We start from the raw sequence: 14,148 nt of genomic DNA on the forward strand, positions 1-14,148 counted from the left end.
AGGTCTGCTACCTCATTGCCGGTTATAGCTTCTGTTCCAGTCTGCTGACCAGCTCTGTGCCTTGTTCCTGTCTCTTGGAAAACTCTATTGACCACCCGTGTATGACCCCTTGCCTGGATTTGGACCCTGCCTGTGTTTCTCGTGACCTTGATCTCTGGCTTGTATACCAACCATCCTGTCTGCTCGTGACCCCTGACCCCGGCTTGTTTATCGGATCTGCTATCTGCTGCCGGCCCTTGACCTCTGCTCAGACTCCACTCCGCTTACCTGGGTTCCCCTTAGTCGGTACGCACTTCACGACCCTCTGCTATTCTGCAGCCAAGTCTGTCCCCACCACTAGGGGCTCCAGTGAACACCTGACTGGCAGAGCAGACTCCGGGTTGTGTTGTACCGGCTAGAGGGGTTCCTAACACTTATGTGTCCAGATTTCTACGACTGACTGACCTGAGATTTATCTGTATTCAATCATCCCCAATACTAATGACGGGGTAATTGTCCTTGTGTAAGCATATTATTTATTTGTGCCATGATCCCTTAAATCTGCATAATACACCAGCAGTTTATAAATAAAGGATAATAATAATATAGGTATAAGGGGATCGAATGAGTCTTTGCTGCAGTTTATGAAGGGAGAGGAGATCATGTAGTTACATTCAGCAATACAAGGTCAGAGAGGAGGAACGGGGGTGTATAGACTGCCCTCTCCCCACGTGTAACAGGACAAAGTTCGTCCAGAGCAGGAAGACAACAAAGCAGAGTCAAGATGTGGAAACAGCTCCTGGATAATGGCAGGTGAGAGGAACACGGACAGGCTGCATATATGTCCTGTGCGATTCTGTCCATGTGTCAGGAATAAACTGCTAATAGATCCATCATATAAAGCAAAACTATCCACCATAGCAGGAGGTTCTGGGTTTTATTCTAGGCAGAAGTATAACCAGCTTCAGGTATGTTTAAACAGCACTCAAAAGTACTTTATCTCATCCATAAAGCAGGAAACAAAAACAAGGATAAATTAATTTTATTATCAATGTAAGTGTTTAAGGTAGAAAAAGAGGCCAACATTTTTCAGTGCAGTTGCTTAGTTTCATTAGTGTAACATCATATAATACAGAGGGCTGCAGGCAGATCTGCTCAACCGGAATGTTAATATTTAACAATAAATAGGTGGAAAGTGACTGTGATGTGATCAAATATTTTGGCCACTTTCCAGATTTCAAAGAATAAAATGCACATTTTTCACAAACCTTCATTGCCCTATAGACCTTTAGTAAGTCAGACCTATAGCAGATATTGACTCAACAATGCAGGGACAGGATTAAGCAATGTTCCTCCTCTAACTGTGCATCCGACACTGAGATGGGTCTTTGCAGAGAACCAGGTTTGAATCCTAATGTCAGGATCTTATGACCTCTGTAAAGTCAGGTTCTATTAGTCCATAGGATGGATGGGACAGAACATTGTGAATGAAGATTTTACATTACATACAGGTGTATCGTATATTATAACACACTCATGTGAAGCTTCTATAGACATGAATGTAAATCACCAGCTGTCTTCAGTGGGATTAATTCACACTGTCATACAAATAAATTAAACACACTGGGCCTGATTCATCAAGGAACATAAATGCCGATATGTGTTGTATTTTTCACAAAATCGCTCTGAACCATACGTCAGACAATGCAGCAATGTACAATTCTTCAAGCGCAAAGGACCCTTACTACAGCTTACGATTTAAGGAGTAGAACGGGGAGGGGACTGGGCGTATGCCCGTAGTCAGTGTACAGTGCGGGCGCACACAGCAACGTCCGATTCAAGTTTTGAGCATCTCAAAGGTACATGATTTTCTGTCATATCACTGGCAGCAGCTACAGGTCAGGTGTAAGTGCTGATTACTAGTGATGACGGCTGTGTATACAGCTAGGACATGTGTTTGTAATCAGGAGCAACTGTAACAATGTATTTTATGTACAGTAGATATTAGTAACATCCTAATATATGTATCTTTTAATAACAAGACACACGCTTTTTGTTTTTAATGTTTTGTCATTAATGACTATATTCTTGAAAGGTGACATTGATTGAATATTTTTTTTTTTTCTGAGCGTTCTTTTGGGACTTTATATTCCATATATGTATTGGACGTATCTAGACCCGTATTCATCACCAGACGTATCTTCAGATCCGCTCCTTTTTGAATACAGACGTGCGTATGCCCAATTTACGTACATCTATTAAAAAAAACACACAATATGTTTGTTTTGTGTTGCTTAATGAATCAGGCCCATTCTTCTCTACTGAACCATAACTATGTATTTCATGGACATCGAGATACACAGAATAGAAGTATGTAGATTTATGATGTTGACTTGCGGTTTCTTTGTAGGTCGGCCTTCAATGACCACTGGCCTCATAGTCTCCTGGTCCCAGCTGCTGTTGGCTTAGGGGGGGCCCTGCTTTGCTGGAAGCTACATGGGCGAAAGATAAAATCAATAGAATTGGGAGAAGGATGGTGGGGTCCTGGGGAGAAATCTCATCTCCACAACGATGACACGCGTGTGCGACCTTTCGTCATTGAAGCTGCCGAGGCTGACATTAAGGTATTGACATAGACATGTGTAGGAATGAATTAAAGGAGAATTTCCCTCCCAAACACACATTTGCTCTTCTCAGCCAGTCTTGTGAGTACCTTGGTTTAATACTTGGTAAGAGTCATGGTTATCTTATAACTATGATACCGCTCTTGGCCACTGTCACCAGAGACTCCGTACTGGTGCTAGCTCCTGGTTGCAAAGTGTAACTGCATATGGCGGAGTTCCCGGGTCACGAATACTCTATGATGCCCTATTGTACATGGTAGAATATATTGTGCAACACTAGAGTATCGCAAGTATGATCCTGTGCTATCTTAGTGTAGCACATTATAGTCTACTAAAGAAATGGCAGCAATTAAAGACGTTTTCTGATGTTCAATGGACGACAGAACTAATTCCAGAGTCCGTATTCTGAAGCAACTAGACAGTGCCTTGAATAGAAACTAGTTCATATGTATTAGTAAAAGATATTCAGATGTGATTGTGTCTGGCACTCCAGCAAGTAGTTGACGTAAACCTGGTTGGTAGGTGTTGGTCGCGTTGACACTCAAGCGGGTAATGAAAGGTAAGCTGGGATGACACTCAAGTAAGTGGAGAGCAAGTAATTGAAGAGAAACAAGTTCAGGTAACAGGAGTTGAGATAACACAATACTTTCACAACAGCCTCAATCACAGAAACAGGGTCCAAGATAAATACTTCTGAGGCAACATTGCCCACCTTGGACTAGGGCACGTTTAAAGGCCACTTCAACAAGTTTAGGTACAACAGTGACCTCTAGTACCCTTAGGTAGAATTGTTTGAACCTATTCCTAACACAAGGACTGTAACAGCCAGGACAAGTACAGAGTCCAGTGCTGGATTGTAGCTATAAGGTACATTATACATTATTAGGCTGATGTACCCCCAATAAATCTGTTTAGCTTTTAGCAGAGGATGAGTGATCTGTGAGACTCTGTAACTCTGAACAGTTAAATGAGAAGTTGATATTTTATTGTTGGCTGTTCATCTAGGACTTACATGATCGGCTGGATAACACTCGATTCTTCATCCCACTGGAGGACTCCAAATTTCACTATGGTTTTAATTCTAATCACCTCAAGACAGTTATTTCCTACTGGAGAAACCAGTTTGACTGGCACAAGCAAGTAAAGATCCTCAATAAATACCCCCACTACCAGACCACCATAGAAGGTATATGGAGCATTTATGTAACAACTCAGGGTTATATTGAGTGTATGTCCCTGAGTGTGATATATGTATGTATATATATATATATATATATATATATATATATATAAAATTTATATATATGAGAGAGATCCGATTAAGAATTGAGTTAGAGTAAATTTTTAAGCACTGTTTGTGAATCCATAGGTCTGGATGTACATTTTGTCCACGTGAAGCCTCCACATCTTGCACCTGGACAGAAGGCCTGTCCTCTCCTTATGGTCCATGGATGGCCGGGCTCCTTTTTTGAGTTTTATAACATTATTCCACTTCTGACTGAACCAGGGACACATGGTCTGAACCCCAACATTGTCTTTGAGATCATCTGTCCATCTATCCCTGGATATGGCTTTTCCGAGGCACCACACAAGAAGGGTAAGGATTAGACTGAAGGTAATGAAAGGTAAGAAGATATTCAATAAAGGAATAAGTGGTTGTTTTGCATAGATTACGTGTTTCTTACAATGTAGAAAACAGTTTTACACAATGAATAGTCCTTCGATGGGTCAACACTGGGTAATAAAACCAGTGTTTCTTTTTTGTTCCAGGCTTCAATGCTTCAGCTGCAGCTCGGATCTTCTACAAGTTAATGCTGAGACTTGGATTCAAGGAATTTTACCTCCAGGGCGGAGATTGGGGTAGTAGAATCACTACCCTCTTGTCACAGATGAAGCCAGAGTAAGTATTTAGCCCACAGGACACAGCACGGTTGGAAAATGTAGGATGTCTGCTGTGCATCAAAAGGCAGTAAATTATACAAAATACTCTGCTTCGTTAATTGTTCATGGTTATGCTACGTTTGTAGATCAGTAAAGGGCCTCCATCTGAACTTCGTGATGCTCCCAACTGGAGGACTAGGAAGGCTGAAATCTCTGATCATTGGTCGCTTTGCACCCTGGTTAGTGGGGTTGACAAAAGAAGATGTCAAACAACTATATCCGTACATGGAGAAGAACGTGTACAGGCTTTTACTGGAAAGTGGATACATGCACATACAGGCGACCAAACCTGACACAGTAGGTAGGAAGCCCCAATATTATTACAGTGATTATGTGCTGTGATGTTCATTATTGGTCAGCAATACCCAATGTCTTCTGAGCACACTTGTCTATGGCACTATTGTTGGAAAACAAACCTGTCCCTCGATCGGCCTCTGGGAAATGGGCCCAAGAAGTCGCCGTTGATCATCAGCCCCCTGATTGTCCTGCACTATTGCTGTAATGTTGTAATCTGATGGATTTTGCTCACAATGATAGTAGGGGCAGGCAGTTGGCTTTTATACTGACCTGGGATTGATGAATCCTGACGCCTATTGGCGAAAGAGTATTCTGCTCCAATAATCGCAAATATCATTTGTCATCGAAAAAACTGTGAAACTACAGCGCAAATGTACTTGTGTGATATAATGCACCTACTTTAGTTGCAAGATGATGAAGCCTGCAAAAATGTTCATCAACTGGGGCCTGATTCATTAAAGATCTCAACTTGAGAAACTTCTTATTTCAGTCTCCTGGACAAAACCATGTTACAATGCAAGGGGTGCAAATTAGTATTCTGTTTTGCACATAAGTTAAATACTGACTGTTTTTTCATGTAGCACACAAATATCAACTTTAAATGTCAGTGCACAAATAAGCTATCAAGTATTTGTGTGCTACATGAAAAAAGTCAGTATTTAACTTATGTGCAAAACAGAATACTCATTTGCACCCCTTGCATTGTAACATGGTTTTGTCCAGGAGACTGAAATAAGAAGTTTCTCAAGTTGAGATCCTTAATGAATCCGGCCCCTTGAGAGGATCTGGGGTGTTACTTGCAGAATATGTATTAGGAGCATGAGCGCGCCTGTTTTTGCACCAACATGCAAAAGGGAGATGTAATACAGCCAGTCACGGTGTCCCCTCACTCTTAGGACACATGTAATACAGACAGTCACGGTGTCCCCTCACTCTTAGGACACATGTAATACAGACAGTCCCGGTGTCCCCTCACTCTCAGTACACATGTAATACAGAGTCCCGGTGTCCCCTCACTCTCAGGACACATGTAATACAGACAGTCCCGGTGTCCCCTCACTCTCAGGACACATATAATACAGACAGTCCCGATGTACCCTCACTCTCAGGACACATGTAATACAGACAGTCCCGGTGTCCCCTCACTCTCAGGACACATGTAATACAGACAGTCCTGGTGTCTCCTCACTCTCAGGACACATGTAATACAGACAGTCCCGGTGTCCCCTCACTCTCAGGACACATGTAATACAGACAGTCCCGGTGTCTCCTCACTCTCAGGACACATGTAATACAGACAGTCCCGGTGTCCCCTCACTCTCAGGACACATGTAATACAGACAGTCCCGATGTCCTCTCACTCTCAGGACACATGTAATACAGACAGTCCCGATGTCCTCTCACTCTCAGGACACATGTAATACAGACAGTCCCGGTGTCCCCTCACTCTCAGGACACATGTAATACAGACAGTCCCTGTGTCCCCTCACTCTCAGTACACATGTAATACAGACCGTCCCGGTGTCCCCTCACTCTCAGGACACATGTAATACAGACAGTCCCGGTGTCCCCTCACTCTCAGGACACATGTAATACAGACAGTCCCTATGTCCCCTCACTCTCAGGACACATGTAATACAGACAGTCCTGGTGTCCTCTCACTCTCAGGACACATGTAATACAGACAGTCCCTGTGTCCCCTCACTCTCAGTACACATGTAATACAGACAGTCCCGGTGTCTCCTCACTCTCAGGACACATGTAATACAGACAGTCCCAGTGTCCCCTCACTCTCAGTACACATGTAATACAGACAGTCCCGGTGTCTCCTCACTCTCAGGACACAGAACCTTAATGTAGATGTAAGGAGGCTTTGAGCTGACCTTTCACACTTTCCACCATGTTCAGCTTTATCTGCAAACCCATCAAAGCACGTTGTTTGCTGCACAAACTTTGAAATACATTAGTTGGAAAAGTATGTGTAATTTTGCACATAATGAGCTATTGAGGGTCAGCAGTTTTGCGGTTTGTAAATGATCCATAAAGTGTCACAACATTAGACCAGATCACTATGCGTCAAGTGTTTAATGACTGTTCTCTCCCGTAGGCTCGGCTCTGAATGACTCTCCCGCTGGACTCGCTGCCTACATTCTGGAGAAGTTCTCCACCTGGACGGATAATTCATTCCGGGACCTAGAAGAGGGTGGTCTGGAGAGGTATGATGGAAAATACGCAACAGTTGGATCATCTCACTATTTCACATGACAAATACAGGAGACAAAGATACAACAACAACAACAATAAGGCTTCACGAACAAGTTTCTAGTACATGTGAACCGCCTGTAAGGATCACACAAAATCATAATTCTAAAAATTATTTCTAGCACTAGAACATAAAGTCTACACATTATATTCCCAGGTGGAGGTGATGCTGGGTATGAAGAGGAGGTGTCAGTTTGACATATCTATGTCTCTCTCTATATTTCTTGCTCTATTCAGGAAATTCTCTCTCGATGATCTGTTAACTAATGTAATGATCTACTGGGTCACGGGATCCATCGCATCTTCCATGAGGCTCTACAAGGAGAACTTCTCACGGGATTTTAACCGTACCCCAGACACCAAGTAAGTCCTAGAGATACTTTTGGACTGTGTGGGATATGAATGTTTTTTTTTTTTAACTAATAAGGTCATTTAACCAATATGTGCGGAAGTCAGATCCTCCTCATTGGCTCTCTTCACCACGAGCTCTCTAGACTTCACAGTGTCCTGTGCGTATTTATTTTGATTTTTAAAATCTTTCACTGTAAAGAAGCATTAAATTAATAGCTCAACTTTGGTTCAGGCACTTTCAGAGAATTTCTTCAGATCCCATCAAAAAAACAATAAAGTACACATAGAATCAGTTCCTGTACTGGCACCATCTTCTGTTCATATAAAGTACAATTAGTTTAGTTAACAGCTTATTGCTACATAAGTCGACACATAGAGATTTAGGGAGGAGAGGAATAGTAGTAGAATAGTCACTGACTAACTGTGAATTTATTCTTTTATTGGATTTTATAAAACACTTTCTGCTCCCGCCTTGTACTGGGATATAGTGGGAGAGTAAAGGACAATGGGTGATGCTACGGTGTGTTGAAGGCTGCTGTTAACGGGCTGTTTATATTACAGGATTGGGGTGTATGTGCCCACTGGTATAGCTGCCTTCCCCTGCGAGTTGGTGCATGCCCCCCGAGTGTGGGCAAAGCAGAAGTTCTACAAGATTGTCAGCTACACGTACATGCCACGCGGGGGGCACTTTGCTGCCTTCGAGGAGCCCGGACTTCTGGCCCGTGACCTCCAGAACTTTGTGTCAAAAGTGGAGAAGGTGTAACACATGGAGTAATATTGTATCATGTTACATTGTGAATTCATAGTATAGAGAATACAGAGATATGTCTGACTGGTAACTGTATCCATCGTCTTGGTTCATCTGTTCACAAGTTTTAGCTGGGGGGACAAGACTCTGCTCAGCAGCCTAATGGGAACATTATAAAAGAATAAAATGCAATTAGCCCAGTGACCCAGCCTACGGTCGCCCAGTGACCCAGCCTACGGTAGCCCAGTGACCCAGCCTACGGTAGCCCAGTGACCCAGCCTACGGTAGCCCGGTGACCCAGCCTACAGTAGCCCAGTGACCCAGCCTAAGGTCGCCCAGTGACCCAGCCTACGGTAGCCCAGTGACCCAGCCTACAGTAGCCCAGTGACCCAGCCTAAGGTCGCCCAGTGACCCAGCCTACGGTAGCCCAGTGACCCAGCCTACGGTAGCCCACTATGGGACCGGCCCTGGGGGGGGGGGGGAGTAGACCCTCCCTCAGCCAGCACCTGGCACCAATACATGAATAACCACATATTATACATTGCAAAATGATCGATGGGACTCACCAGAGGGACCTCAAGAAATAACAATATATCACCAACACTGCTCAGTGAGATTCCTGAAGGTTTTCTCAGAAACATTTGTAGATAGGTGCACTTTAAATTAAAAAAATGGTGTTTTCTCACTTTGCCGGTAGTTGTATTAATCCTGTATTTGCCACTGTGAATGTGTCATACAGTTTTAGCTCATACTATATTTATTAAGCTTTGTATAGGGGAGCTGGTTGTGAACTTGAAGTTCAGACAGACAAAAGAGCCAGCTGGGTAATGTCACGAGACAGTACGAAGATACCAGCTTTCCACCTCTCCATGGGGGGTATTTGTGTGTGAGGGCAACTACCTCACCATGTACGGCCTTCAGCCAGAATAGTATATTTATGATCCTTATTTTCCTTTAAACTTTTTGAAAAGTAGCAATTACTGATTCTTGTACGAGACGTTTCCTGAACATGATACAGATCTAGGAACTAATGACCAACATAACGTTTCTGGGACCTGGTCCTTTTAACTTCAAGTGGAGAACTCCCTTAAATTATGATTTGTCTTTAAGAATAGAAAGTGGCTGCTGTAACATTATCATTCTTCTCCCCAAAGCAAAGTGTTGGGAGTGTCAACCTTTTATACTAATATAATGGAACTGATATTGTCTCCACCCCTCTCAGTTACATACAGAAGCCCCCGGCTAACGAAGTTCTTCTTCTCATACAGGTAGGAAGTGTGGGAATAGCACAGGTATGACATCATTCCTGCCAGTATCAGCCCCACTAGCAGCCGCAAACATTAAATCAATAAACCCAGGAAGTACTGTCTTGCAGTAAATTATATTAGAGACCTGTCACATGGAAGCAGCCATTTAACAGGCTGTACCAACATGATGCAGCCTATCCAGTTACTAGGAACCTGTGACATCACTGAGTGCATCCTCTCCAGTCACTAGGAGCCAATGACATCACTGAGAATGCAGCCTATCCATTCACTAGGAACCAGTGACATCACTGAGAATGCAGCCTATCCAGTCACTAGGAACCAGTGACATCACTGAGAATGCAGCCTATCCATCCACTAGGAACCAGTGACATCACTGAGAGTGCAGCCTATCCAGTCACTAGGAACCAATGAGATCACTCAGAATGCAGCCTATCCAGTCACTAGGAACCAATGAGATCACTGAGAGTGCAGCCTATCCAGTCACTAGGAACCAGTGACATCACTGAGAGTGCAGCCTATCCAGTCACTAGGAACCAGTGACATCACTGAGAGTGCAGCCTATCCAGTCACTAGGAACCAGTGACATCACTGAGAGTGCAGCCTATCCAGTCACTAGGTACCAGTGACATCACTGAGAGTGCAGCCTATCCAGTCACAAGGAACCAGTGACATCACTGAGAGTGCAGCCTATCCAGTCACTAGGAGCCAGTGACATCACTGAGAGTGCAGCCTATCCAGTCACTAGGAACCAGTGACATCACTGAGAGTACAGCCTATCCAGTCACTAGGAACCAGTGACATCACTGAGAGTGCAGCCTATCCAGTCACTAGGTACCAGTGACATCACTCAGAGTGCAGCCTATCCAGTCACATGTAAATATCACATCTACAATATGGCTGCCTCGTGTCTATGTAGGTGACAGGTACTTTATTTAGGATCATGTAATGCTACATGTTCTGAGATATAACTTACAATCCCTAAGCCAGATATAAAAGAAATGTGGTATCACCTCGTTCATACTCTGCCCAAAAGTTACCACGATACCTCCCTACAGGATTTTGTCACCCAAAAGGGCGTGACCTTATCTAAAATGGGAGTGGCGTGAATTGAATGGGTCGAGGTCAGTCGTGGCGTGAATAGGTCAGATACATGTTGCCAGTTATACTATTATTAGACAACTCCTGGATTTTGCTTAGAAAGCTGTGAACCTGGAGCCATCACTCCCTTCTGTGGCCTCATTCCTACAGCACAAAACGTCCTTGGTATTCTGCATCCCATTGTCTCTCAATAATTGCAGAGCTCATCTTTCCTTTCTTCCCTTGTAAGGCTCTCTCTATAATTGTCTGTAAAAGTGGATATCAAATTACATAACAGAGCTGGATAAAAATTTGAATGTCTAACTGAGCTGTCATTGTGCTCAACCTGATTCTTACATGCAATATCCATTATGTCCACTGGGTGTCCCTATTGCTCCAAAGTTTTCATACAGTTTTGGAGAGTTTTGTCAGTAAAAGCAGAAATGTACTTTTATGATGCATACTATTTATATTACTGATGTATACTCTGGGAGCCGGCACTGTCCTTCACAGCAACGTCCCCTCCATGCCGGAGTTTACACATGTAATGCTTCCCCTTACCCAGGCACCTACACTGATCCCTGCTCTGTTCAGAGAGCGGATTCAGGGGCTAAGGCAGGATATATATTCCTGAGGCTGGCGGGATGCCCAGAAAGCATGCTGCCCTCCTGCAGTGCTTACCATGATGTGCTGGCCCTGTGTATACTGTGACCCACACACATACATGGAACCAACCAATCAGAGTCATGTACTTGTTATACTAATGGTCAGTTTTGAATTGTAAAGATGTACGGACTCAAAGTTCCGCTTCCAAATACAGAATGAGGCCAATATTTGGAAAGTTTTCAAAATCATCTCTCGCATTTATATTGGCGTTGTGTGCAATTTAAAAGACAAAAACTGTTTTGTTTTAAGTCTAATTAGATAGCGGTAAATATCACTAATGTAGATCATTAGATCGAGAAAATTGTCATTTTAAATTCCCCTCATTTTGCTGCATCGGGTTTACTTCTCCCGTTTATGGGGTACAGACATCGGTGGAATAATACATTATAATAAGGAACGGGCTGGTGTGATTAAGGACTATAATAATTAACTTGCATTTATCTATGATTTATTCATTTCAAAATCAATTACAGAAAAATGGCTCCAACCCTCTGACATACACAGTAACCTCGGCCACCACAGTCTGCAGCGATACAATCCTCAACATCGGCACCAAACAGATCCGCTACCTGCAAAGTGCTCCCACCTTGCCGAGCGCCACTGGAAGACATTTCACTCCAACTCCGACTACCTTCACTATCAATGAACCTTTTCACCTTACAGCCCAGCCCTGTGCACTTGCCAAGCAAACATTCTTCACTTCTTTACTATCCCCACAGTCTTCTGAAACCTGTTGCCACATTCTCTGCCCATATGCACCACCTCCCCCTTTCCCCCCACAGCCTGTGACTTTGCCACCTACTTCAATGACAAAAACAACACCATTCGATAGGATATCTCCTTATGCCAGCCCTCATTCACCCCTACCATCTTATCCTACACTCCCCAATTCCCCATCCGTTCATTGTGCCTCAGAACCAAAGATATTCATAAACTGTGCCCCCTTCAGCCCTGAGCAGTCGCCCCCTATCGCACAGCCCAAGTTACGGCCCTGCTCTCATCATCTCCCACCTCAACTATTGCAACTTTCCTTCTATCTATCATTCCCCTCTCCCGGATGTCCCTGCTTCAATCTGTTCTAAATGCTGCAACAAAACTGATCTTCCTCTCTCGCCACTCTACATCCGCCGCACCACTCTGCAAATCTCAAATCTGCCTCCAAAATCCATATCTAATTGCTACCCCCACACCTACAAAGCCCTCAACACCTCTTCATACATCTCAACATCATCGCGAAACACTTTCTGTCTGCCACTGACACACCGCCCTCCGCCTGGGGATCTATTACACTGACACACCGTCCTCCGCCTGGGGATCTATTACACTGACACACCGCCCTCCGCCTGGGGATCTATTACACTGACACACCGCCCTCCGCCTGCGGATCTATTACACTGACACAACGGACTCCGCCTGAGGATCTATTACACTGACACACCGCCCTCCACCTGGGGATCTATTGCACTGACACAACACACTCCGCCTGAGGATCTATTACACTGACACACCGTCCTCCGCCTGAGGATCTATTACACTGACACAACACACTCCGCCTGGGGATCTATTACACTGACACAACACACTCCGCCTGGGGATCTATTACACTGATATACCGTCCTCCGCCTGGGGATCTATTACACTGACACACCGTCCTCCGCCTGGGGATCTATTACACTGACACAACACACTCCGCCTGGGGATCTATTACACTGACACAACGGACTCCGCCTGGGGATCTATTACACTGATATACCACCCTCCGCCTGGGGATCTAAATATTGCTTTGTAGTAAAGACTCCACGCCTTCCCACACTGGTGAGACACTGTGGAGAAATGGCACATCGAGCATCACACATGTCTGTGCAGGGGGCAGGTAAATACTTTATCACTGTGTCTGGGGCATTACCAGGGACTGTGCAAGAAATCCTGGGAAATTCATAATGTTTGAAAAGTGTAAAAATAATGTGTTTACTTTTTTCTTTAAACCATTTAAGTTAAAAATACTTTGTTGCTTAACCGTGTGGGTTTCTATTTTTCAAAACTTTATTTATATCCCACATAATTTACACACCAACTTCCCACCACCGAGCGCTCCACACCCGCTATGTTACATGACCTAATCTTTCCATTTTTATAAAATCCACGAACCTCTCACATCTAAACTACCAGCTCTATTCTTATCCCATAGACAACACTCATCACCATTCTTAGTCATTCACTTTATATGATCATTCTTTAAACTCTGACCTCACATCCCACAAGCATTGTATCATCCCTCCCTCATTCACCCCCTGTCCACGCTCCTATCCCATATAATGCCACCATGCTCCATGTTGTATAATTCACCATACCCAATACTTTTACTCCACCCTCCACCTCTCTATCACGCACATCTCTCATCCTAAAAATATTTACATTACTCTGATGTCGCTTTACTTGAAAAACCGTCACACTAGAAAATATCCAAATGAAATATATGGCCCTATCCAGTGCTAGTTTCTTCACACAGACCACTGCCACGTAACCCATATAACACATCACCTGCCCCCAGTATAAGCAGCCCTCAGCACCTTGTCCTGTCTCAACAAACACAACAAAGGCTCCATCACACACACAGAAAAGTAACGAACTTAGGGCTAGATTTACTAAACTGCGGGTTTGAAAAAGTAGAGAAGTTGCCTATAGCAACCAATCAGATTCTAGTTATCAATTATTTAGTACATTCTACAAAATGACAGCTAGAATCTGATTGGTTGCCATAGGCATCATCTCCACTTTTTCAAACCCGGTTTAGTAAATATACCCCTTACTCTGGTTCCCATTAATCAACGCACCTCTAATACAAACGTCTAATCTTAGAAACTCACCTGTAAACCACAACACTGAACATAGAGACACGGGACACTATCTAAAACCCTTCCAAACTCTGTTCCTC

At 43.7% G+C, this 14,148-nt stretch overlaps 1 protein-coding gene across 1 annotated transcript; it reads left to right on the forward strand.

The window, feature by feature from the left end:
* The first annotated feature begins 738 nt into the window (after positions 1 to 738).
* Positions 739 to 8,298, forward strand: LOC142145026 (epoxide hydrolase 1-like). Its single transcript, XM_075204466.1, has 9 exons — positions 739 to 792; positions 2,390 to 2,603; positions 3,609 to 3,789; positions 3,973 to 4,200; positions 4,374 to 4,503; positions 4,631 to 4,845; positions 6,949 to 7,057; positions 7,341 to 7,466; positions 8,016 to 8,298. The coding sequence occupies exons 1-9, from the start codon at positions 764 to 766 to the stop codon at positions 8,215 to 8,217; spliced, it is 1,434 nt and encodes a 477-aa protein (XP_075060567.1). The 5' UTR covers positions 739 to 763; the 3' UTR covers positions 8,218 to 8,298.
* The last annotated feature ends 5,850 nt before the right edge of the window (positions 8,299 to 14,148 follow it).

The sequence above is a fragment of the Mixophyes fleayi genome, chromosome 3, assembly GCF_038048845.1.
Source record: "Mixophyes fleayi isolate aMixFle1 chromosome 3, aMixFle1.hap1, whole genome shotgun sequence".
In the NCBI taxonomy this organism is placed as follows: Eukaryota; Metazoa; Chordata; class Amphibia; order Anura; family Limnodynastidae; genus Mixophyes; species Mixophyes fleayi.